The sequence below is a fragment of the Corythoichthys intestinalis genome, chromosome 14 (assembly GCF_030265065.1).
Source record: "Corythoichthys intestinalis isolate RoL2023-P3 chromosome 14, ASM3026506v1, whole genome shotgun sequence".
NCBI lineage: Eukaryota > Metazoa > Chordata > Actinopteri > Syngnathiformes > Syngnathidae > Corythoichthys > Corythoichthys intestinalis.
Genome location: NC_080408.1, coordinates 28,336,890 through 28,363,050, shown reverse-complemented (window position 1 = coordinate 28,363,050; position 26,161 = coordinate 28,336,890). Strand labels below are relative to the sequence as shown.

Genomic DNA, 26,161 nt, shown 5'->3' with positions numbered 1-26,161 from the left:
ACATACATTTTTTAAAATCAAACAATGTGATTTTCTGTTTTCTTTTCCACATTCTGTCTCTCATGGTTGAGGTTTACCCATGTTGACAATTACAGACCTCTCTAATCTTTTCAGTTAGGAGAACTTGCACAATTGGTGGTTGACTAAATATTTATTTGCCCCACTGTATATTTATGTATATATTTTTAATGAGTTTAGAGTGATCAGTATAGTGTGGTTTTCATATATATATATATATATATATATATATATATATATATATATATATATATATATATATATATATATATATATATATATATATATATTTTTTTTTTTTTTTTTTTTTTTTTTTTTGGGGCAAATATGTGTAAATTTTTAGGGGTCACTCAGAGATCCAGTATATCAGTAATGTGTGTTACCTGGAACATCTACTTTTGACATAAAATAACAGTAATGTTGAGGTTATAGTATTAACATATGAATGTGCCTTTGATCAAGCAACTGAGTTGATAGGGAAATTATTGCTAATAACAGGGCAGGGACTGTATTTGTATTTGCACCTCATTGGCACCGTGATAAAAATATAAAGTAAAATTAAAAAATAAAGCAAAGGGTCATGTGAATTTTAGTCATGTGATTTTTATATCACAAAGGAGTGTTAACGTCCCGTATTTGATTTATTGATTGGTTTTGTTTTAAGATGGTTGTTGTTCGCAGTGGTATAGAAACGAACTGCATCATACAGAGAACTTGTTCAACAATTTTTAGTAACCTCATTTGGCTACATTAAAGTAAAATATTCAACACAGCTTTCAATAAATCAAGTCAAGTATGTAATTGCCTTTTTGTTTTCAATGTAGTACAATTACTTTTAGCATTAAAGCAACACTTGGTAGCTTTTCAGTTTTGGTTGATTTGGGCGACGCTGGTGGACAAAAGCGGTAGTGTTTTGTCTGCAGATGGAATAAAAAGCATTTCTGTTTCCAGTGGCTGGTGAAGGATGACTAGTAATAAGGTAAGGAATCCAGTTGTTGCTAAACAATAGCATATGACGGTTCGCAAACGTGTGGCTTATTGTTGCTAACCCCCCCACCCCCATTACCCCAACCCAACTGAACTCGTCAACGCGGCGGCCAATCTTTATTCTGTATATCCTGGTCGCCTCTCTTTTTTCCCTCCTCAGACTAATCTTTCTGTCTCTTTTGTTGCTCTGCCATCTTTGCAACATTCACATGAAAGTGTTCGCATCGACTTCTGTCTTTATAATGAATGGGGAAAGGCAGAATTGACATATGCCGTAAAAGCAGTCATCACATTTGTAGTTTTTTTGTGTGACAGGGTTCCCTCCAGCCTCCTCAAAGTTAATTAGTGCCAGTGAAATCGATACAGACCTCCTCAAGACATAAGAGGGTGAATTTCATTAGTTGTCGGTCGATATATTCTCACAAATGTTATGAAAATATTTTACAAAGGTTGAAAAGTTACTTAGTGTTGCTTTAAAGTTCTTTTTTTCTTCATGAGTTTGAGCATATAGCCCAAAACTAACCCTTCCGAAATGTATTACCGCTTGCAGGAGGAGGTCAAGTTTTGTATACTAGTGTTTTTTTTTGGAATTTGTACAAAAGGATTAAGACACATTGTTGAATCAGCTTCTGTTCATTAATAACATTCCTCTTGGTCAAGATTGCAGGGTTATGGTCATGAATAACATTGCAGTCAGTGCCTTTTAATATGTAGCACCTTGATTAAAATTGAATTGATCAGAGACTATATTGTTCTTGTCTTCATTAGAGTATGCAAGGTGGTATTCATCAAGGCCACAATCAGCACTGTTAGGTTTCTATGATCTTGCCATTTTTAACCTGGCTTCCCTTGGGTTTTGCACATTGCTTCTCTGCACACTCCCAATAGTATGAGTCTTCACACGTGTCAGCACAGAGATGGCACATAATCTATATTTCATAAGGCCTTCATTTAATTGGTCACAGTATAGGAAGGTCATTGCCATAAAAATCCCCTGTGTTTCCTCCGATTTTTTTTCCAAGACAAAATTCACCTAAAATACCTGTGAATTGTAATATATGCACAGGGATGTTTAGCATCTTGGCCTTAGTTTCTTTTCTTACTCTGCTGCTTATGCTACCCCAGTCTGAGTGTTTCTGCATCTGTGCGTATATGTATATATATATATATATATAAATATATATATATATATATATATATATATATATATGCGTGCCCACTTACCTCAAGTCAAATACATACTGTGTCGATGTAATTTAATCACATGCATAATTTCCGTGTCTACTCAGCATTACAGCAGTTCTCTTAATTACCTGGAAACATTTTGTTCTGTGTGGTGTGTCAATGCACGAGGTGTTCCTGTACTCCTATGTGCTTCTGGCCAAAACTCGAACAATACAGGAAGCACTGTAGAAATGTGCCAATTAATTGCACACCCACAGTGAATTGAGATTATTCTTAATTTATTCCTCAAACGGCCATTAGTTGGGAGAAATTTATATTCTTAACAATGCGTGTTAAATCTATGACATTTAGCTGAAAAAAATGGAAAGGATAATTATTACAGCTCGTAGTCAAGGCATGATACAAAAGAGCGAAACTCAGAGGAATTGGACATTCTGCTGACATTGATATTCCTGCTTGTTTGTTGTATTGACCTATTGTGCCTTGAAGTATGAGTAAATGTATAGTAGAGCAATGTTCATTTGGGGTTGATATATGAGCTCTGTAGTTGACAGTGCAAGTCTTTTTATCAAATAAGTAAGGTAGTGTGCTGTATGTTTATTTCCTTTTTTTTTTGGGTTGTTGTACATGTAGGATATCAAGAACCCATCATTTACATCAGTATGGCCTTTCAATACCCTCCCATAATGTGACATAAGGATGATCTTTGATTAAATGGTACAGGAATGCATTGTGTATGATCAAAGAAGGCTCATTGGTCTCAGCACCCCGCTGTCATTGTGGAGGCACGAGTTCATTTCCCGCTTTTCGGCTGTGACAGAAAGGGCATCCGTTGTAAAACTTTGTGTGTGCCAAGTCTATCATGCAAATTTACTGTTTTTCTGTGGTAATTCCTGAGGGGAAAAGCCAAAAGGAATGGATGGATTATGTATGTTAGCATAGAAAGGAATTAGGGCAAAATCTCACAATGAAGACATAACATCGGGGAAAACTGCAAGTTTCTCATCTTAGTTCCGATAGCATTGCTTGTATCTGCAATTTTTTTTACGTTATTAATTCTCAAATGATCAATATACTGTTCCAATCCAATAATCCAAAGTTACAGCGTCACTGCTGCACGGATATTTTAACCGTCTTAATAAGGTACAAATGTCAGACATCTTGTCTTTCTTCAGCGATTAGCACATTGAATCAGATGAAAATATTTTGTTCTCACGGAAGATGGCTTTGAGGGCGATAGATACAGTGGGGCAAATAAGTATTTAGTCAACCACTAATTGTGCAAGTTCTCCCACTTGAAAATATTAGAGAGGCCTGTAATTGTCAACATGGGTAAACCTTGACCATGAGAGACAGAATGTGGAAAAAAAAAACAGAAAATCACAATGTTTGATTTTTTAAATAATTTATTTGCGAATCATGGTGGAAAATAAGTATTTGGTCTATACCAAAAGTTCATCTCAATACGTTGTTATGTACCCTTTGTTGGCAATAACGGAGGCCAAACGTTTTCTGTAACTCTTCACAATTTTTTCGAACACTGTTGCTGGTATTTTGGCCCATTCCTCCATGCAGATCTCCTCTAGAGCAGTGATGTTTTGGGGCTGTCGTTGGCAACACAGACTTTCAACTCCCTCCTCACCCCGTGGCGTCAAAATGATAACAAGAACGGGGAGCAAAAATCCCAGAACCACACGGGGGCGACCTAGCGAATGACCTACAGAGAGCTGGGACCACAGTAACAAAGGCTACTATCAGTTACACAATGCGCCGCCAGGGACTGAAATCCTGCACTGCCAGACGTGTCCCCCTGCTGAAGAAAGTACACGTCCAGGCCCGTCTACGGTTCACTAGGGAGCATTTGGATGATCCAGAAGAGGACTGGGAGAATGTGTTATGGTCAGATGAAACCAAAATAGAACTTTTAGGTAGAAACATAGGTTGTCTTGTTTGGAGGAAAAAGAATACTGAATTGCACCATACCCACTGTGAAGCATGGGGGTGGAAACATCATGCTTTGGGGCTGTTTCCTGCAAAGGGACCAGGACGAATGATCTGTGTAAAGGAAAGAATGAATGGGGCCATGTATCGAGAGATTTTGAGTGAAAATCGCCCTCCATCAGCAAGGGCATTGAGACGTGGCTGGGTCTTTCAGTATGACATTGATCCCAAACACACAGCCAGGGCAACAAAGGAGTGGCTTCGTAAGAAGCATTTCAAGGTCCTGGAGTGGCCAAGCCAGTCTCCGGATCTCAACTCCATAGAAAATCTGTGGAGGGAGTTGAAAGTCCGTGTTGCTCAACGACAGCCCAAAAACATCACTGCTCTAGAGGAGATCTGCATGGAGGAATGGGCCAAAATACCAGCAACGGTGTGTGAAAAGCTTGTGAAGAGTTACAGAAAACGTTTGGCCTCTGTTATTGCCAACAAAGGGTACATAACAGAGTATTGAGATGAACTTTTGGTATTGACCAAATACTTATTTTCCACCATGATTCGCAAATAAATTATTTAAAAATCAAACAATGTGATTTTTTTTTTTTTCCACACATTCTGTCTCTCATGGTTGAGGTTACTTACTTATAAACTTATAACATATTCAAGCAATATTCATCATACAGTCATGGATAAGAGAAATGCCTTTTTTCGCCTGCCTTCCTCCTCGACTATAGGGTCACTACTACCCCTGGTCCAGGTTAGACAAATTCACTCTGGGTTTGCTGCACAAATCTCTCCCACACTCATGTAGGTGTATCTTTTTTAGGGCTGTCAAACGATTAAAAATTTTAATCGAGTTAATAACAGCTTAAAAATTAATTAATTGTAATTAATCGCAATTCAAACCATCTATAAAATATGCCATATTTTTCTGTAAATTATTGTTGGAATGGAAAGACAAGACGGATATATACAGTACATTCAACATAAGTACTGTATTCGTTTATTATAACAATAAATCAACAAGATGGCATTAACATTATTAACATTCTGTTAAAGCGATCCATGGATAGAAAGACTTGTAGTTCTTAAAAGATAAATGTTAGTACAAGTTATAGAAATGTATTATTAAAACCCCTCTCAACCCTTAATGCCAGCAATATGAAGCAATTATCAGAGAACCCCAAAATTTGAAAAATAAGGTCCTGAATAAACCTTTTTTTTTTTTTTTTTTTTTTTTTTTTTACAAATTTGTAAAAAGAAAAGTCAAAATAAATATGTGTAATAAGCGCTCAGATATCAATAACCCTTGCTAAATCCCGTTTGTTCTTCTCATGGAACCTGCAGATGCATGTGCTGACTTGCATCCATCATTTTTTTTTCAAAAAGAAATGTCAACATTCTGAATTAGTCTCAAAATCATGAAATTTTAGGTGTATCAAATGTGTTACATTTGGCAATATATGACTTATGTTTTCGTTTTAATAAAATTTGTAAAATTTTCAATAGGGCTGTCAAAATTATCGTGTTAACGCGCGGTAATTAATTTTTTAAATTAATCACGTTAAAATATTTAACGCAATTAACGCACATGTCCCGCTCAGACAGTATTCTGCCTTTTGGTAAGTTTTACAGCAGGCTTTTTGTGCTGTCTAACAGCGAACTCTTGTGGTCGCTTTGCGACATGATTTATTTTTTTTCTTGCCAGTTCAATATACCGTAATTTCCCGAATATAACGCGCACTTTTTTCCCCCAAAATCAACTTGTAAAATCATGGTGCGCATTATAAACGGGTACATGGATGGAGACAGAAATATATATATATTACATATATATATAAACCGATTTTTTTTTTTTATTATTGATACGGCCACGTTGTGTTGAAGAAACGTATGCGGCGACCCGTTGCCGACCATTACGGTACGTGACGTCACCATTTTGTTTCGGTAATACTTCACTCTAATTGGCCGAATGATTTCGTCTGTTTTAAATTCTGCTTTTTTTGCTCTTCATAAAGCACGGAATTTAGTTTCTTGAACTCATTTGAGTCAACGTTTATTGCAGCTCCGCAACTCTGACCATAATGTAAGCACACAGACTTCCTGTGTCCGTCAACTATAACTGTCCCTCAGGAAACTCAATCCCAAATAACAATAGTTCCTATTACTGTCGTGGTCATAGCGATGAGCTCTCACGGATTTCCGACTTACGTTCTCACTTTCATTTTACCGTATCAATCCATGGAAGAAACATTTATTCATCATGATGAAACGACCAAGTTATACAGCAGCCTTTAAAAGAAAAGTCACATCTGTTTTGTTTTCTCCTAGATTCTGGTAAGCTGGAGAAGTTGTCAAATCGTATTATTACCTTAAATATTGTCAGTTTATGGTAATGTTTTGAACTACCAATATGCTATGCTTGTGCTGTGTTTCACCAGTCAGTAAAATGACATTTCTGTATCTGTACACGAGCTCTGTTTTCTTGTATTCTTCTATTTATTGGTGCTAAAATTAGGGTGCGCGTTATAAACGGGTACAATATTTTTCCCTAGATTTTACAAGTAAATTTGGGGTGCGCATTATACACGGGTGCGCCTTATATTCGGGAAATTACGGCAGCTGCACGACGTCTCGGGCTGACGCCTACGTTGTAATGTTGTGCTTATATGATCCTTGGACAAGATTTGTCCGTAAGTATGGTTGTTGTAAAGAATGTACATATTATGTTAGTAAGCGAAATGTTCTATATTTTGTATGAGACGCTTTTTGTTTATGTTTAGTGAACCTGTATAGCGTGCTAAGCTAACGTTGTTGCTAATGCAATGCTTGTGTACTTTTTTTTGGTTGTAGTTTTACGACGGTCTAAAGAGGACAATGGTTTGAGGCTATTTTATTAATAAATCAGATGAAAAAGGGAGAAGTCTGATTATTAAGGCGTCGTTCACTAGCTGTCTAGCTTTGGAAAAAGTAGACGCTTCGGAGTGAGGACAGCATAGACAGATTTAAATGACAGTAGAGTGAAATGCCCACTACAGTGCTCAGATGAAAAAGGGAGAAGTCTGATTATTAAGGCGTCGTTCACTAGCTGTCTAGCTTTGGAAAAAGTAGACGCTTCGGAGTGAGGACAGCATAGACAGATTTAAATGACAGTAGAGTGAAATGCCCACTACAGTGCTTATGTACCGTATGTTGAATGTACAGTGGGGAGAGCAAGTATTTGATACACTGCCAATGGGTGTATCAAATACTTGTTCTCCCCACTGTATATATCCATCTTGTGTCTTATCTTTTCATTCCAACAATTTATTTTACAGAATATATATATATAATTTACAGAAAAATATGACATATTTTATAGATGGTTTGAATTGCGATTAATTGCGATTAATTACGATTAATTAATTTTTAAGCTGTAATTAACTCGATTAAAAATTTTAATTGTTTGACAGCCCTAATTTTCAAACAAAAAATAAACTACTAGCTAGCCATTGTTGATGTCAATAATTACACAATGCTCATGGTGCTGAAACCCATAAAATCAGTCGCACCCAAACACCAGCAGAGGGCGACAAATCACCAAAAAACACAAGTTTGAGCGGGGCACGTGTGTTAAATGCGTCAAATATTTTAATGTGATTAATTAAAAAAAATTAATTACCGCCCCTTAACGCGATAATTTTGACAGCCCTAATCTTTTTTTAAAAATCCACCTGTTAATATCCCTGATTCCTGAAATCTCTGTTTCCAACACTCTTGCATCCACCGAAAATGCAATAGTTTGGCATTTTCCGGCGGACAGTCGCCACATGTGGATATGGCAGACTTTCGACATTCGTCTCCCTTAGCTGACGTTATTTCCGAACATTACCGAGAATACCCGATCGTGTCAATTGATTATCCATTTGTCGTGAGACTGATTTAAAAAAAATGCCAATAAAAAACTATGCCACTGTATTATTTCAAAACAGGCTTGGAATATGGAAGACTTCATTGTATAATTTTCTTTTCTGGGTGTTGCTTTGCTGTAAAATGTTCTCTTTAAATTTTGTGAAATTTGGTGAAATTTACACTGTGTGGTTCATCATCGGGTGCACTTTATAATGCGGAAATTATCGTACAATCATATATAACTGAAAGGTAGGTGTCGTATTATGACACTAACATTCTAGTAAATTCCCCTTCGTTGATTGCAATAGCTAATTTAGCAAAATGGCTGTAATGTGCTTTTGCCTATTCAAACAATTACATGTCATATATTCTTGTTTATAAATGTTGGTTGCCCTAGTACAGAATAAATACTGTGAGAAATATTAATTTTATGACTGTTTGTCACTTCATACTTTGTTTTTATGACACAATTAGTTTTGGAAAAAATGAAAATTAGGAAAAAGTGCGATGTCAGCTGTCATGTCAGGCACCGAGACATGCTTTAGTTTAATGAGAAGGAAAACTTGTGGACAGTTTTGAAACCAGTAGAATGGGGCTTTGGAGGCTGCTAGAGTGGCAGTGATTCATAGTTCAACCCAGAGTCCCTCTTTCCCCAAGTCCCTCATAATTAAAGTTGAAGCATATGGCCTCGTGACCACACAAGCTCAGAGGTATCTGCAGAACTTTTTTTGGCATCTTATTTCAAATTGCTGACAAAAATGACCCCCCTCGCGTTTCTGAAGTGCAGCAGAAATGGAAAATGTGTCACCTTGAGTAGTTACTAGCCACATCTGCCACCCTAATTATCAAGTTTGCAAGGTATATTGTTTATGTGGGTATCAGCATCCAGTTAATGAGATTTCTGTGGATATTTTTACATGGAAAAAGTTAATGAACACACCTGTCATACTCAATCAGATGCACATGAAAATTGCTTAGAGTACACGGCTAGCGACAACCCAACTACAGCAATGACCTTATTCTAAATACATGTTTTCTTTTTCAATACAGAATAAGGCTTTTGAAGATCACAACAGAATTGGACAAATACATTTATAGGTTGAGCAAGAGTCACGTGTGTGATGTACAATGATTGATTGTTAATGTAATTTTCCTTTATTTCGCAAAGACGCTGGTCGAGACGTCATCCATAAACTTTTTATGTGTTTATATGTTTTAAAATGGATGGAATGACTCTACAATTCAATCAAATTTTTGATTTTTTTAACCATCACAGATAAACAATAGAGTATATTGTTGACAGCTTTATATTAATCTAAAATTATTGTATGGCTTTAGTAGTGAACAGTCTATTGACATTGTCCGGTACACCAGCATTCATCCTAAGTCATTACATAACTACTATGTGCATTCCAGAATGAAATACGAAGTTAATTAGTTCCAGGACCTTGTTTGTAAGTCGAAATGGTTGTATGTCAAGCACGATTTTTCCATAAGAATACATTATAATTCCATTAATTCGTTCCACAGCCCGAAAAACCTACACTAAATCCTTAATATCTACTGCTGTTACTTTTACAAATGTCAATTACACAGAGCAAAACAAATAAATCATAAATCAAAATTGGAATAATATTATAATAATAATAATTCCTGTAATAATTCTAGTAAATCAATTCGTTCCACAGCCCGAAAACCTACACTAAATCCTTAATATCTACTGCTGTTACTTTTACAAATGGCAATTACACAGAGCAAAACAAATAAATTATAAATAAAAATTGGAATAATATTATAATAATAATAACAATTCCTGTAATAATAGAAAGAATTAGGTTCTAATGTGGCAGACGTTTTTTGCTGTACCTGAACGCACCACAGGGTGTAAGATGCTAGCTGGATCAGCATATACGGAGAGGTACAACCAGCTGACTGGGATAAAATACAGAAACAGTCAATCCGTAACCAGTATGACATAGAACTGCCCAGAGCCTGATGAGCCACACCAAAGAGGGTGGCTGAGGACAACAAGGCCATGATTTTTGGGACTTCAGCTTCCAGACTGGCAAACAGCTCCTGGCGAACCAACAGGACTTTGTGGTAGTGGACAAAGATCAGAAGAGAGTGATGGTAATAAATGTGACAATACCAGCTGACGACAACATCAGTAAAAAGAAAGAAAGGGGGGAGAACAGTGACTTCGGCAGTTCTCAGGAGCAAAATCTGAAACTTAAGTCCAGAAGAGTGTAGTCCTTGAAACTAGAGCTGTCCCGACTAGTCGACGATGTCGACGTCATCGATGACGTAAATGCGTCGACGGGCAAAACATACTGTCGACGGGTAATGACGGATTAAAAAAAAAAATACATGCGGATAAAGTTTAGAATGGCAGGCGCTCGCGATACAAGCGGTTGTTACTGGCACCCCCAAGGGGGCCGCTGTTATTTCACTGTGACCGGTGTTGTCAGATTGAGGAAGAAGGAAGAAAGTGGGCGAGCGAGCGAGAGAGAGGGAGCAGATCGGCGAGTTGGAAAAGTGCGCGGGCCGGGTAGCGCCGAGTTGACTGGCTTCAACCCCCACTTTTTTGATTTGGTCAATAAAAGTATCCTTTAAGAGCCATCCGACGCCTCTCGGTGTTTTTTATGCACGCCGCCCCCTTCCCGAGGAGGAAATCGGACGAACCCAGACGAACCGACGACAACGAGCCAAGTGAATCGCCGGTGAGGAGTTGAAAACACCGCCAATTTCCAAAAAGGGCAGAGATGGTTCCACGTGAAAGCGGCATGAAGCCAAAAAAGCCGACCAGAATAACCAGAGCCTGGAATTATTTCAAGGAAAATATGGCGGGTGCCACTGTGTGTACTCTTTGCTAAGCTGAGCTCGCATACCACGGTAGCACGTCGGCTATAGACGAACACTTGAAGCGCCGTCACCCAAGTATAATTTTCCAAGACAACAAGAAACAACAAGCTAGCAGATTGTAAGTCCATACAACTCTCTAACGATTTTTTAAATGGAAGTTGCCTTTATGTGCGTCGTATCAACGCGCATTTTATTTAATAAAATAATTAATATAATTATATATTTTTTTTAATTATTATTAAATTTATTAGGAACATGGAAGCTCCCACTTAGAGAAAATATAAACATATATCCTCTATATACATAATATAAAAAATATATATGGAAACACCACTGGCCTGCTTACTGTAATCCATGACTTCACTAATGTTAGTTATTTAATATTATAAAGTTTTACATATAGTAGTGTACTATAAAATTAATACTATATACTTAATTTTTGTTACTGTGGGTATGTGTGCCTTTCATTCAAAATAATTGTGGTAATATTTCAGTGTGCCCTCTGCGTTATCTTCAGGTTAAAACAAACAAAGTTGAACAGTTTTTCCCCCTCCCCCAAAAAATGCAGAATGCACACCGGAAAGAGCATCTAAACTCACACAAAGTATTCTGAAAATGATTGTCCGGGACATTACAATTCATTTTGACGTTTAGAACAATATAGACACTTGCCACGTTTACATGGAGCCAAATATTCCAATTACAATCGGTTTAGATGTTCACTCCGAATAAATGTGTTCCATATAAACACCTCATTCGGAATGAACAGGCCCAAACCGAATGGAATTTCATTCCGATTCACAGGGGTGGAATATTCCTTTTCCCAAACCGATTAGAAGTAAAATTATATCATGTAAACAGGGAAGCGGAATGGTGTCTGGTTGCGTTCTTTCTGCGCATGCTCCGTACTGACGTGGTGACGTCACTTGGTGACGTAAGTAACGTCACTTGCAACATGGCTTCCAAGCACAGCGCACCTAATTGGAGTCCGGCGGAAAGATTGTATTTAATTCAAACTTTAAAAGAATCAAATATAATTGCTCGCTTAGACGGGCGTAAAACGAGGAACAGTGAACTATTTAAAAAAGTTCACGAGAGGTTACACGAAGCCGGAATAGACCGGAGCGTTGACCAGATTAGAAACCGGTGGAAAACGCTGACAATCGGCTACTAGAAGGCAAAAGAGCAAAACAGCAGAAGCGGATACGACCCCACAAACACAACAAGTGGGTTAAAGTTAAAACAGCAGCACTCTGACGATCGATCTCTATGTTTTGCAACGTGACGCTTTGTTTTGATTAATCTGCGCATGTCAGACGGCAGTTGTCAAACGTCCTTTCGGAATAAAGGCAGACACATGTAAACGCTTGATCGGAATAGATGAAGTGACATGTAAACAGCTGATCTGAAATTTCCATTCGGAATGATTTGAATCGGTATGAATAAAAGTCAGCATGTAAACGTGGCTAATGACATACCGCAAAAAGAGTAAGAATTGTTTTGACTCCTGTTAAAAAGGTGAAGTCACAGTGTTTCCGTTTACATTTTTTGCACCATTTAATGCCAGCAGCATTTGACCTCATTGTCTGTGATTTATTATTGATGTTTATGTTATTTATTTATACGTTAATAAAGAATGTAAGTGTTCCAAAATGTTTTTTGTGAATTAATAAGCTTTAACAAAAATTTCATTATTAAATTAGTAAAAAAATATATATATATATATTAGATTAGTCGACTAATCGTAAAAATAGTCGGCTGACTAATCGGGAGGAAATTAGTCGTTTGGGACAGCCCTACTTGAAACAGCTAAGATACTGCGCAGAACCCTCAAACTTCCAGGTCTCTGGCAGATAACCTGAGCTTGAGAAAATGGCCGTGTGAGGAAAAAGTAATTGGCCCCTTAACCTAGAAACTGGCTAGATCACCCCACCCTCAGCAACAACAATGATAATCAAGCATTTTCTAAAACTCATGAATCTTTCCCTGTGGAGATATGTGGCCCGCATTTTTCCTTGCAGAATTATTTTAATTTAGCAACATTGGAGGTTCAAACATGAAGGGGCCATAACCTTTTAACTTTTAAGTTGTCAAACAGGTCATTGGACCTGTTTTCAGTAATGGAAAAGCGGTGTACCTAAAAAAAGAGGGGGAAAAAAAGCAGGAGAAGGCAATTCGTTTATAAACTTAGTATTTAAACATCACGTAAATGTTCGAGCACATACGTTTTACACTTTATCTGCGTTGGAATTGGACATCACTGATGGTCCAACAGTTCACTCGCCTGGCAGACGCTTGACACTGTGGGTTGTATTCCCATTCAGTTACAGCCTGATTGTGATGGTAAGAAAAATGTGAGTCTCTAAATGTAATCTGTGATTGACTCACTTCTATATAAGGCTCTTACACTGTCTACACCAGAAGAGATTATGATCTTGGGATGTTTGCAAAGTGAAGTGCAGTCTAATTAATCATTGTGTCAGATGGTGAAAGCAGAACACCCCAGGGCTAAAAGGCAGACAAGGCCTTTCGGCAAGAAAAATAATATGCTTCAGCGTACTGTTTTGTTTTTGGGCTTGTTCATTTAAACTAAAGGATCTGGGGGAGCAGGACAATGACATAGGGGATACTTCGGAAGGTTATGAAGTGGTGTGCTCTCTTCGTATGAAAATACTTTGTTGTTCCAGGGAGCTACTTTCCATAAGGCAAGGCATAGCAAGGCAATTTTTTTTGTATAGCACAATTCAACACAAGGCAATTCAAAGTGCTTTACACAAAATCACATTAAATCAAAAGAACGTTAAAACAAAGGCAATCGAAATAGCAAATACAATTTTACGTAGAAATAACATTAATTTGAAATCAGAAATGTGAATAAAGCAGAAAATAAAAAGCAAATAGCTTGAGGTTTGAAATATGTAGACAATTATAGATATGCTCTGATAAACAAAAGCGTTTTTAGCCCTGATTTAAAGGAACTAACAGTTTTAGCACAATTCAGACCTTCAGTTAATTTGTTCCAGAGGTGAAGAGCATAATAACTAAATGCTGCCTTATCCTGCTTCGTTCTTGTTCTTGGAACACACAGGAGACCGTTTCCAGATGAACTTAGGGGTCTAGATGTTTCAAAGTGTTTTGTAGACGAGCAGTAGTGTTTTATAGTCGATCCTTTGACTCACTGGAAGCCAGTGTAACGATTTGAAAATATGAGGAGATATATGGATGTAATATAGCTGAAGGTGAATACAATGCTGCTATATCACACTGAATGCTTTATTCATCAATTTAATTTCTTAGGTCATGTTTGACTCTGACCTAATATTGCATGTTCATAGCATCCCTATACAACAGTTGTTAGTGGCCAATATTAGTATAGCTTTCAGCTTTTCACGCTTCATTTTCAATTCACATTCTTTTCAATGCCCATGCAAAATGTGTTCATTTTGTCATTCCTTTTTTAATGTGTTCCTTCAAGCCTTTGACATATGCAATATGTCTGATGTTTTCAAGCCATCTCTATTGCTTGTCTTTTTCCACTTCTGGCTGCTGCATATACCTGCAGTTGATCTCAGTTATATGAACAATATTGAAACACCTCCTGGGTGGGTAACTGCATATGTTGAGGGCAGTCAGAGTTTCAGTATATATGACTGTAATCCCACAGCTGCAGCAATACGCATTTACTATAAGAGATGTTCTAATTTATATTCAAACACGTTGAGTATGGGTTAGTGTAAATGATAATAATGCTGGGGAAGCAGGACTTCTTAGCACTTTCAAGCATTCCATTGCATGTAAGACCTTATTGCCTGTCATGGAAGACAATGACTGTTGCCAATTTATTTAGAGACAAAACAAATGATATTTAATCACATTAGTTTACTGTACTTAAGTGCGCCCAAATTATCAGGTTTTTCATCCACATACCAAAGGCTAAAAATGTTGTTTTACCAAACATGCACAGGATTAACATCACCTGCAAAGAGAACGTGAAGACCAGCCCATATAGAGCTGCAAGAAATCCTATATACGGTCAGCTTTCAGTGAAGAATGTCAAGAGAGAGAAGTTCTTGCAACATGCTACATTGACTGTATAGCAAATCCACTTGGATGCCAGGTCACTAGTTGAGTAAAACCCTTTTTCAGGGAACCACACACCTTAGTGACACAGCAACAACAGAAGGGAGGAAAATCAGGCCACACCGTAAACTACAAAAGAACTCACCCTGACAAACAAACTTAGCAAAGCTGCATGGCCCAGTGAATGCCCAGGTCCCACTGGAGTATGCTATACAAAAGTGGACAAGCTTTGTACAGATTGAGAACCTAAAATCAAACTTCAAAACTGTACAGCATAAGGATTTTATTTGGACTCTGACATACCTGTCAACCCGAGGCTGTTGGCAATCTTACAAATAGTGATGTATGCCCTTACAAATTGCTGACTAATCTTATAACGTTGTATATAGTGTGCAATATGAAACAAAAATAAAACTCAGTTTTAAAAATAATTTGAATTTATTGGTAATATTGTAAAATATAACCTGGTGCAATCAAAGAACAATCAATATCTTCAGCTACACCATGATTACTAAAATTTAACAGTGACTTTTGTTATAATTGTATGTAGCACTATTGGCAATTTCTATCATGTCTTGATGTGGCTGCACTTCATGGCACTTCAGCTCGCAATTCAGTTTGACTTGAAGGTAGTTCGTTAGTGTTTCCAATTTTAAATTAAAAAGGTCAATTGATAAAATTAACTTACCGATGCAATATTTGAGTCAGAGAACATTCCTATGCTAATTCTGAGAAGTGATCAGCAATAGTTGCAGGCAAATTGTGTTCGGCAACAAATTGGCAGGATAAAATCTCCGCTTTTGTCACAGCATAGCTTTTCATTCTGCTGAATGCATCTTTATGACCAGTGTTGTTAATCTTACTTTATAAAGGTAATTAATCACAGTTACAAATTACTTCTCCCAAAATGTAATTGAGTTAGTAACTCGGTTACCTGAATATAAGAGTAATTAGTTACTTGGCAAGTAACTGGTGTTACCTTTCATTTTTTTTTTTCCATTTTTTTTTTTTTTTTTTTAAAGAAAAACAAACAAAACATAGTAACTTTTGCTATGTTTGGAAGTAATTGAATGTTGTGGATCAACTGTTGTTAAAATTGGTCCCATTTTTGCATTAGTTCCCTTCTGTCTACTTTCAACATGTGAAAGTTTTAAAACTGTTAAATCATTTAAAGATAGATTCAAGTCAAGATTTTGCCGATTTAGGAGTATTTTAGATAAAAAGTTATTTAGGTTCGCTAGGAAGGTTCACTACAACAGAGCATTTCTGAGAAGTCTACTGCTTTAAGATGCCGGCTGTTTACTACAGTCAGGAAATATTAGAGCCATCTAGCCTAGCATCGTGTTTGCTACAGCGTCACAACAAACATTCTTCTCTCTCCATGTCTCTGACTTTTCTCGTGTCATTCAACCAATGTAGTAATGCATAGTAACGCACATTGTCTCGTTGCCGAAACGGTGACAAAATCCAAATGGAGGAAAAAAAACGTAATGCACGAAAAACATACAGATTTTGAATGTACAGCATACACATTTAAAAATCAGTGCCGAAACCGTACAACTTGACAGGTATCCTCTGATATGCATTGTCACTGTGAACCTTAAAAAAGTAGACAGATTAGTGAACTTCGAAATCATGCCCAAACCATTGAATTAACCTAAATTGGACACTGTTAAGATAATCATTAAAAAGGTTTATTAAATATTTACTGTTGCTAATGGATGCATACAATATAATGAATGCTTACATTAAAGTTCAGGTATTGATGATTAATTGCTAGAATAGAATGGTTTATTATTAACTGCAATAAGGAGATATTACTGTGTTTGATTACTTTACTTTAAACATGTTTGAATCATGATGAAAACTGCCTTGTCATTCAGACTGCTTTAAACCGGCCTCGGTTCCACAGGTCAACTTCCAGGACAAACCGCAGACATTAAGAAATTAGACTGTCTGGCACATTTAAGAAATCATATTTGTTGTTGCATATATCTAGATGCCATTGCTTCATGAAATGTATTAGCACACATGTATATAATTCCACCTACATGCACACACATAGCCAAACAAGTCAAAGGGGTGTCGCCACCTTGCTTCCCCTTCCCTTTTAGGGAGACACCGATCTGTTGCTAGGGCCAACCCCCAAATAAAAAGAAAAGGCGCTGGAGGGTTTAGGTTAGAGCAATTTTGGTGACTGTATAGTGTAATCTAGTATTTCACTGTCTAGTCCAGACATGTCCAAAGTCCGGCCCGGGGGCCAAATGCGGCCCGTGGTCAAATTTAATCCGGCCCCCAGCCTCTGTCATGAAATCAGTAACGTCTGGTCCGCACAGAGACGTAATAAATTGGTCAGCAGTACTGCGACCAGCATATGAAGTAGCTTACACACTAAATGCTGCTCCTCATTTACCCACTAAAAGGGAGCAGCACTCTAAGCAACATTACCCCATGTGACCTTTTACTTCCAATTTTCTAAAATGGCGACAATCAACAACAGAAAAAAGTTGACTGCGACAGCTTCAAGGATAGGTGGAAATTGGATTATTTCTTCACTAAAATGTGCAACAACTGTGTCTGCCTCATTTGCAAAGAGAGAGTAGCTGTTTTTAAAGAGTTCAATGTGAGGCGATATTACCACACAAGACACGCTGACAGGTATGACGAGATTACAGGTAAGATACTCCACGAGAAAATGAAGCAACTTGAAGCTAGTTTAATTTCACAGCAGCAGTATTTCGCAAGAGCTCCAGAGTCGAAAGAGAACGTCACAAAGGCTAGTTGCGAGATTGTTGTAATTATCAATTACAAAAAATAATAATAATAATAATAAAGCAAATGTGACACACAGAATGGCTTGCTAAAATTTGCTTAAATATATTGTTCTACGTAAAGGGCGTCAGCCAAGGTCGGCCCCCCCACATTTTTACCACACCAAATCTGTCCCCCTTTGCAAAACGTTTGGACACCCCTGGTCTAGTCCCACCCGCTCTCCTTGTGCAAGTTCACAAAACTGAGTGCCTTCTCTCCTTATTTTGGGTATTATTACAAATGTCTACCCAAGGATTGTTGTTTGAACTTGACAGACACTAATTAAGCTGTAGGAACACCTCAAGGATGATGAGTAAAGCAAAGGCTGTGAATACTTTCCTAAAGGTTTTCGGGGTATTTTGTAGATTTTGCTTTTTCAATAATTAAGCAAAAAAAAAAAAAAAAAAAAAAAAATCACTTTTATGTTGTCATTATTGGGTGTTGTGTGCAGAATTTTAAGGGTAGAAAATAATTTATTCAATTGAGGTTGTAACATATTGAATAAGAGGTGAACGGTGAAGCACAGTGAATGCTTTCTGGATGCACAGTATACAGTTGTGGTCAAAAGTTTACATACACTTGTGAAGAACATAATGTCATGGCTCTCTTGAGTTTCCAGTTATTTCTACAACTCTGATTTTTCTCTGATAGAGTGATTGGAACAGATACTTCTTTGTCACAAAAACATTCATGAAGTTTGGTTCTTTTATGACTTTATTATGGGTGAATAGAAAAAAGTGATCAAATCTGCTGGGTCAAAAATATACATACAGCAACGCTAATATTTGGTATCATGTCCCTTGGCCATTTTCACTTCAATTAGGCACTTTTGGCAGCCATCCACAAGCTTCTGGCAAGCTTCTGGTTGAATCTTTGACCACTCCTCTTGACAGAATTGGTGCAGTTCAGTTATATTTGATGGCTTTCTGACATGGACTTGTTTCTTCAGCATTGTCCACAAGTTCTCAATGGGGTTTAAGTCAGGACTTTGGGAAGGCCATTCGAAAACCTTAATTCTAGCCTGATTTAGCCATTCCATTACCACTTTTGATGTGTGTTTGGGGTCATTGTCCTGTTGGAACACCCAACTGCACCCAAGACCCAATCTTCGGGCTGATGACGTTAGGTTATCTTGTAGAATTTGAAGGTAATCCTCCTCCTTCATTATCCCATTTAATCTATGTAAAGCACCAGTTCCATTGGCAGCAAAACAGCCCCACAGCATAATCCTACCACCACCGTGCATGACGGTAGGCATGGTGTACTTGGGGTTAAAGGCCTCACCTTTTCTCCTCCAAACATATTGCTGGGCATTGTGGCCAAACATCTCGATTTTTGTTTCGTCTGACCACAAAACTTTCCTCCAGAAGGTCTTATCTTTGTCCATGTGATCAGCAGCAAACTTCAGTCGAGCCTTAAGGTGCCGCTTTTGGAGCAAGGGCTTCCTTCTTGCACGGCAGCCTCTCAGTCCATGGAGATGCAAAACACGCTTGACTGTGGACACTGACACCTGTGTTCCAGCAGCTTCTAATTCTTGGCAGATCTGCTTTTTGGTGATTCTCGGTTGAATCTTCACCCTCCTGACCAATTTTCTCTCAGCAGCAGGTGATTGCTTGCGTTTTCTTCCTGATCGTGGCAGTGACAAAACAGTGCCATGCATGTTATACTTACAAACAATTGTTTGCACTGTTGCTCTTGGGACCTGCAGCTGCTTTGAAATGGCTCCAAGTGACTTTCCTGACTTGTTCAAGTCAATGATTGTTCAAGTCAATAATCACTCACAAGAAATTGCTCATTCGTGTTGCTGTATGTATATTTTTGACCCAGCTGATTTGATCACTTTTTTCTGTTAACCCATAATAAAGTCATAAAAGAACCAAACTTCATGAATGTTTTTGTGACAAAGAAGTATCTGTTCCAATCACTCTATCGGAGAAAAATCAGAGTTGTAGAAATAACTGGAAAATCAAGAGAGCCATGACATTATGTTCTTCACAAGTGTATGTAAACTTTTGACCACAACTGTACGTACAATACGCATGTAACTCAGGGGTGTCCAACTTCGGTCCTCGAGAGCCCCTATCCAGCCTGTTTTCCATGTCTTCCTCCTCCAACACACCTGACTCAAATAATCAGGATCGTTATCAGGCTCTTGCAGCGCTTGCTGATGAGCTGATCATTTGATTCAGGTGTTTTAAAGGGGGGAGACATGGAAAACAAGCTGGATAGGGGCTCTCGAGGACCGGAGTTGGATACCCCTGATGTAAGTTAAAAAAAAAAAAAAAACATAAAAATCCAGTTATGAGACAATTTATCAATTGTCTCATAACTGAGAGAAACAAGGCTCTTATTTAATTTCTTTTATGACTGCATTTCTCACTTTCAAAGTACAACTTTCTTACCTGTGAGGTATTCTGGGTCTGGCACAGGGTCTAAAAGGTCCTCGTGACACTGAACTTCTGTTGGCACAGATGCCACCACCATTCCGTCTGGAAGTTGCTGCTCGATACCTCGAGCAAAATTTTTTTGTCTGGTAAAAGGGGAAAAATATATGTATATTATTCATAAAATTAGTGGAAAGGGACAAGGGGCAGATGACTGTCAAAAAAAACGAAAGCCCAGTAATAATAAGCCATTCAACTCAATTCAACTCCCCGTGTCTGTGTGGGTTTTTTCCGGTTACGCCAGTTTCCTCCCACATCTCAAACAATGCATGGTAGGCTGACACTCTAAATTGTCCATAGACGTGAATATGTACGTTAATGATTTTTTGTTTCTATGTGCGCTGCGACTGGCTGGCAACCAGTTCAGGGTGTACCCTGCCTCCTACCTGTTGTTAGCTGGAATAGGCTCTAGCACCCCGCAACTCTCATGAGGATAAGCAGTTCAGAAGATGAATGAATGAACTCAGTTCAATTACATGTTGTGAAAAAATGAGGCAAGTCTCAGCAGGGAAAAGATCGGTAGCCAAATGTGTACAATATGTAGATTGTATCTAGATGTGGATGGTTATCTGCTAATTAATGCATTTCATACCCCAATTGTTAAAATTATTAAAAAAAAAAAAAAAATGCAGAACCTGTCTTGGTTCTATAGCATGCTGGAAAAAAAGCCTAAACTGTAAATATCCACTGTCATTTAAGATATTTTCGCAAATCTTTTAGTTTCAAACCGACTGACTACCTGGTTCCTCATCTTGTTTGTTTACTAATGCCACATAGTTTCAGAAGCTAATATTAAAACCATCTCAACATGTCAACATCTCAACAAGTCTTTTTTTTTTTTTTTTTTTTTTTAATGAAAGGTGTCGTTTTTCACAAATACTTTTTGGCAGAAAAACAAGTTTACAGTGCAGAGTAGCATTTATGTAGAAGCAATTTGATTCCCAAATAGTCCGGGGGTCAGCAACCCGCTGCTCTAGAGCCGCATGTGGCTTTTTAGCGCTGCCCTAGTGGCTTCCTGGAGCTTTTTCAAAATATGTTTGAAAATGAAAAAAGTTGGTGGAGGGAAATATATTTTTAGTAGGGCTGTCAAACGATTAAAATTTTTAATCGAGTTAATTACGGCTTAAAAAATACCTAATTGTAATTCATCGCAATTCAAACCATCTATAAAATATTTGCCTGGCTCTGCCAGACTGTTCTCCCTGTATTTTTCAAACACTGAGAGTATAGTCTGGGAACCAGCCCATTAACGGCCTCTCGAGCAGGTACAAAATCAATCGACAAATCAGATTCGTTTATTTGCGTGACGTGTTCTTAACGAGCAACGTCACTCTTGCGCGTCGAAAGTCGTCTCCATAACAACACAGATGGTGAACGGGAGAGCCGAGAATATGTTCCAATCCACGGTAAAATCAGTTTTAAATTACCAAAAACACATCGACACGAGTCATTGACAACAGTCTGTCTCGCGCAAGCCATGTTGAATAAACTCCGCTCTCTTCGTATGTTTACTTCCGCGCGCAAGTCCCCCGTCCTTCCCTCGTCATTTTACTAACGTCATGTCTGCCCGTCGCTGATTGGTCCACTCCGCTGTCTGTTTGCTGTGGCTTGCTCCGCCCTGGAAATTGTATCCGCATGAATGGTGGCCAGACTCAATAGCTGGAACAGCGGTGAGTCTGGTGCACCAGGCAAATAAAATATGCCATATTTTTCTGTAAATTATTGTTGGAATGGAAAGATAAGACACAAGACGGATATATCCATTCAACATACAGTACATCAGTACTGTATTTGTTTATTATAACAATAAACCAGCAAGATGACATTAACATTATTAACATTTTGTTAAAGCGATCCATGGATAGAAAGACTTGTAGTTCTTAAAAGATACATGTTAGTACAAGTTATAGAAATTTTATATTAAAACTCCTCTTAATTTTTTCGTTTTAATAAAATTTGTAAAATTTTCAATCAAAAAATAAACTAGTAGCTCACCATTGTTGATGTCAATAATTACACAATGCTCATGTGATGCTGAAACCCATAAATTCAGTCGCACCAAAGCGCCAGCAGAGGGCGACAAAACACCGAAAAACACACGTAACAAGTGGACATTACACTGTGCTGTCATTTTAATCTGTTTGAGCAGGGCATGTGCGTTAAATGAGTCAAATATTTTAACGTGATTAATTAAAAAAATTAATTACCGCCCGTTAACGCGATAATTTTGACAGCCCTAATTTTTAGTTTTAATAGGAGGAACAACATGACGCAAACATTCTTGTAATTCCTTAATATTGTAATGAATTTAAACTTGAGGCGGCATTGTACAACAGAGTAGCCATGTGGCGCGTCATTCACTATAGGATTCACTACAGAGGAAATAAATATCTACCGTGTTTTCCACACTATAAGGTGCATCGGAGTATTAGGCACACCTTCAATGAGTGGCTTATTTTAAAACCGTTTGCATGTATAGGGCCCACTGCAATATAAGGCGCAGCAGGAGTAGTAGTAATAGTAGTAGTAGTAGTAGTAACACTAGTGGTTGGCGCTGTGTTATGTATCCACAAGATGGAGCTCAGCTAAACGGAATGTTGTGCCATGATTAACTAATATTGATCCATATATAAGGCACATCGGAGTATAAGGCACACCTTCAATGAATGGCCTATTTTAAATCAGTTTTCATGTATAGAGCGCACTGCATTATAAGGCGCAGCAATAGTAGTAGTAGTAGTAGTAGTAGTAGTAGTAGTAGTAGCAGCAGTCCTAGTTGGTGTTCCATTATGCATCCACCAGATGGAGCTCAGCTAAACGGAATGTCATGCCATGATTTACTAATATTGATCCCTATATAAGGCACATCGGAGTATAAGGTGTACCTTCAATGAATGGCCTATTTTAAATCTGTTTTCATGTATAGGGCGCACACCATTACAAGGCACAGTAGTAGTAGTAGTAGTAGTAGTAGTAGTAGTAGTAGTAGTAGTAGTGGTGGTTGATATTGCGTTATGCATCCACAAGATGGAGCTGAGGTAAACCGAATGTCATGCCATGATTAACTAATATTGATAGGTATGTAAGGCACATCGCATTATAAGGCGCACTGTCAACTTTTGACAAAAAATTCAGGTGCGCCTTATAGTGCGGAAAATACGGCAGTATTTGTAGCCAATTTATGTCATTTTGGTAGTAGGCTATAGCCAATATAGATACATACAGCATGTATTGGCTTCATTATAAGGCATTCAATTTTTTTGCGACTCCAAACATATTGTTTTTTTGCTCCTACTTTCAACATTTTGGGTTTCCGACCCCTGAACTAGTACATTTGAACATCGAATTGTAAACAGCTCAACGTTCAAACTTTTGAAGTTAAAATATATATACAAATATTTTCCATTGTTCAAACCTTGTCGCAATGAAGAAAAGTTTCATTTATCCCTTTTGCACTCAGCGACCACAGACATTTTAGGGCGACAGACAGATCTCAACCACTCATTGTGCAGTAATGGGTCACTGTTTTGGGTGCATTTGGAAATTAAATCCGAATCTCTTATAATTCTGAGAGTGTTAGTACTCCTCATCATTCCTGTAGTGCTCTGAGTTTAGCAGTGCAGGTTTATAAAACATTTCTGGACACACCTTTTGATTTATGGGTGACAACAACCCAAGCCTATCAATTGTGAGAATATGGAGCATTTACATGCCGACCTGATGTAAAGGAACTTTTTAAGGCTAGGTATGGGTGGTTTGACAAATTTCAAAAGAACATTTATGCAGTGTGGTATAACACATCAAAACTGGTAGCGTTGGCAAGGTCGAATCAAAGTCGTTTGTTATCAAGCACATTGGGGATATTTAAAATGAATTGAATTTAGTCCCTTGTACCAGTGGTCTCCAACCCGGTCATCAAAGGCCCACTGTGGGTCGTGGTTTTTGTTCCTGCCGATCCAGCACAGAAACACCAGATTGGTGAAAAAGTGTTGTCATTTGTCTGGTTGGTATGTGTCAGGGAAATTCCACTTTAAACTCTAAGACAAGTGTCAACTTGATAGCTCAATGAGAAATGAATCAGACCCTAACCATAGATTGCTTTGCTTCGAAGGCTTTATGAACAAGAGCTCTCGGGTACAGACGGGGAGCCACGCACAAAGTGTCCTCTCCGCATGTGGACAAAAGAGAAATGCAGGGCATGCCTCTATTTATGGGTTGACATCATAGAAACAAAACCGAAACTTACTACAGCATGTCTTGGTAAAAACATCTCAAATTACAGAAAAAACATCAATAGTAGGGAAAAAAACAACTCAAGTTATGACCTCGAACACTGGCTCTGGCTAGAACGATGATGAGCTCAGTCTGCTGAGCCACAGTCGCCCATTGTATTCATTCAGAGCATATTGGAAAACACAGGAACATAACAGTCCATATTTGGGCATATTGTGATACAGTCTACAACAGTGGTGCCCAATCCCAGTCCTCGTGAGCCCCTATCAATACCTGATCATTTGATTCAGGTGTGTTAAAGGAGGGAGACGCGGAAAACAAGCTGGATAGGGGCTCTCGAGGACCGTGATTGGGCACCCCTGGTCTACAATAGTGAAGGCTATGGGAAGGCACACTCAAACAGGTTAATATAACAATGATACTCTATGCTACAATGTTCTCATGCAAGCATAACAAAAGCATACAAAATATGATGTATAATGGTTGTGTTTGAAGCATGAATAAAATTCTCTCACAGTATGAAATCCTGCACCCGCAGCTGGCCTTTGAGGACCGGGTTGGAGACCACTGCTCTTTATGACAAGAATCCCAAGCAAAGTGAATTTCATTTTTTCTTAGTTGTTGTTTCTTAGTTGTTAAAGCTAAGAATGTCTCTGAACACACCATAGGGATTCGTGACACTATTTGGATGTGTAGAGAGGGCAGCTGCATATAACTGAGGATGGCAGCCAATTGGTTGTGGCTGTTAACTTATTGGCTGAGTGAATGCTCCTAAACAGCGCTCTCAGTTCTAATGCTTTGGATGTCTTCATCTACTGCTGTTAATGACAACTGAATCATGATCATTTACTAGTCCTACAATATGTTTGTTAAACCAAAAAGCACCAGCAGGCTTTTTGCTGGTTTTGTTCCCATTTAGAGCTGCTACTACCATCTTATTATAAACTGGTAGGGACCAAAGAACATATGTTTTCCCCGTAATCCTTTTGGTCAGACTAAAAAAAATAAAAATAATATTAACTATTCTCATAACGGCTGTTTAAAATACATGTACTAATGTGAAGCTGTGTTGTATTTGGTGAAGTGCCTTACTTTTGCATTGCAATGTTTGAAAAACTATCCAAAAGTAGTCACAATTCCACCATCTTTTTAAAAAGTCATAATATAATCTAAAAAATATATATCATCTTTTGATCATCACTGAATGACAGAGACAGATGTTTTGTGCAACTCCAGAACACAAGGGAAATGGCCTTTGAAGATACGCCAGCAAACATCACGGAAAGGTTTTCTAGCTATCCTTCCATCTGTCCCCTTTCTCAAACAATTTCTCTTGAGGGCTAACGGTTCATTTTAATAAGGACACAATGCTGTTACACATTTAATACCACTGACCTTCACCAAAAAGTCATTGCAGGATATAAAATACAACTTTTTTTTTTTTCGACTTCAGAATTTCCACGTCAAAAAAGTAGGGGGACAAATCAAACAGGAAAAAAAATGAGCATTTCCATGTGAGTGCATGGGAAGAGGAGTGAGTAATGACCACTGTGATTAGCAAGTGTGTGAAAATAGGCACGTATTGGAGTTATTGCTTGTATCTACATTTCAGATAACTCTTTAGAAGATTATATTATTAACAACAACAAAAAAAAGTTTCTACAATTTGAGCTATCACCCACAATGTACAACAGAATTCATGATTGATGAAG

At 37.9% G+C, this 26,161-nt stretch overlaps 1 protein-coding gene across 8 annotated transcripts in view; it reads right to left on the bottom strand.

Moving 5' to 3' along the window:
- Window positions 1–26,161, bottom strand: part of astn1 (astrotactin 1) — a 506,238-nt gene that overhangs the window by 261,778 nt on the left and 218,299 nt on the right. For all 8 annotated transcript variants that reach the window (XM_057856766.1, XM_057856768.1, XM_057856762.1 and 5 more), the window contains exon 15: window positions 20,175–20,302. In XM_057856766.1, coding sequence (XP_057712749.1) covers window positions 20,175–20,302 — 128 coding nt within the window. The remainder of the gene's footprint in view (window positions 1–20,174; window positions 20,303–26,161) is intronic.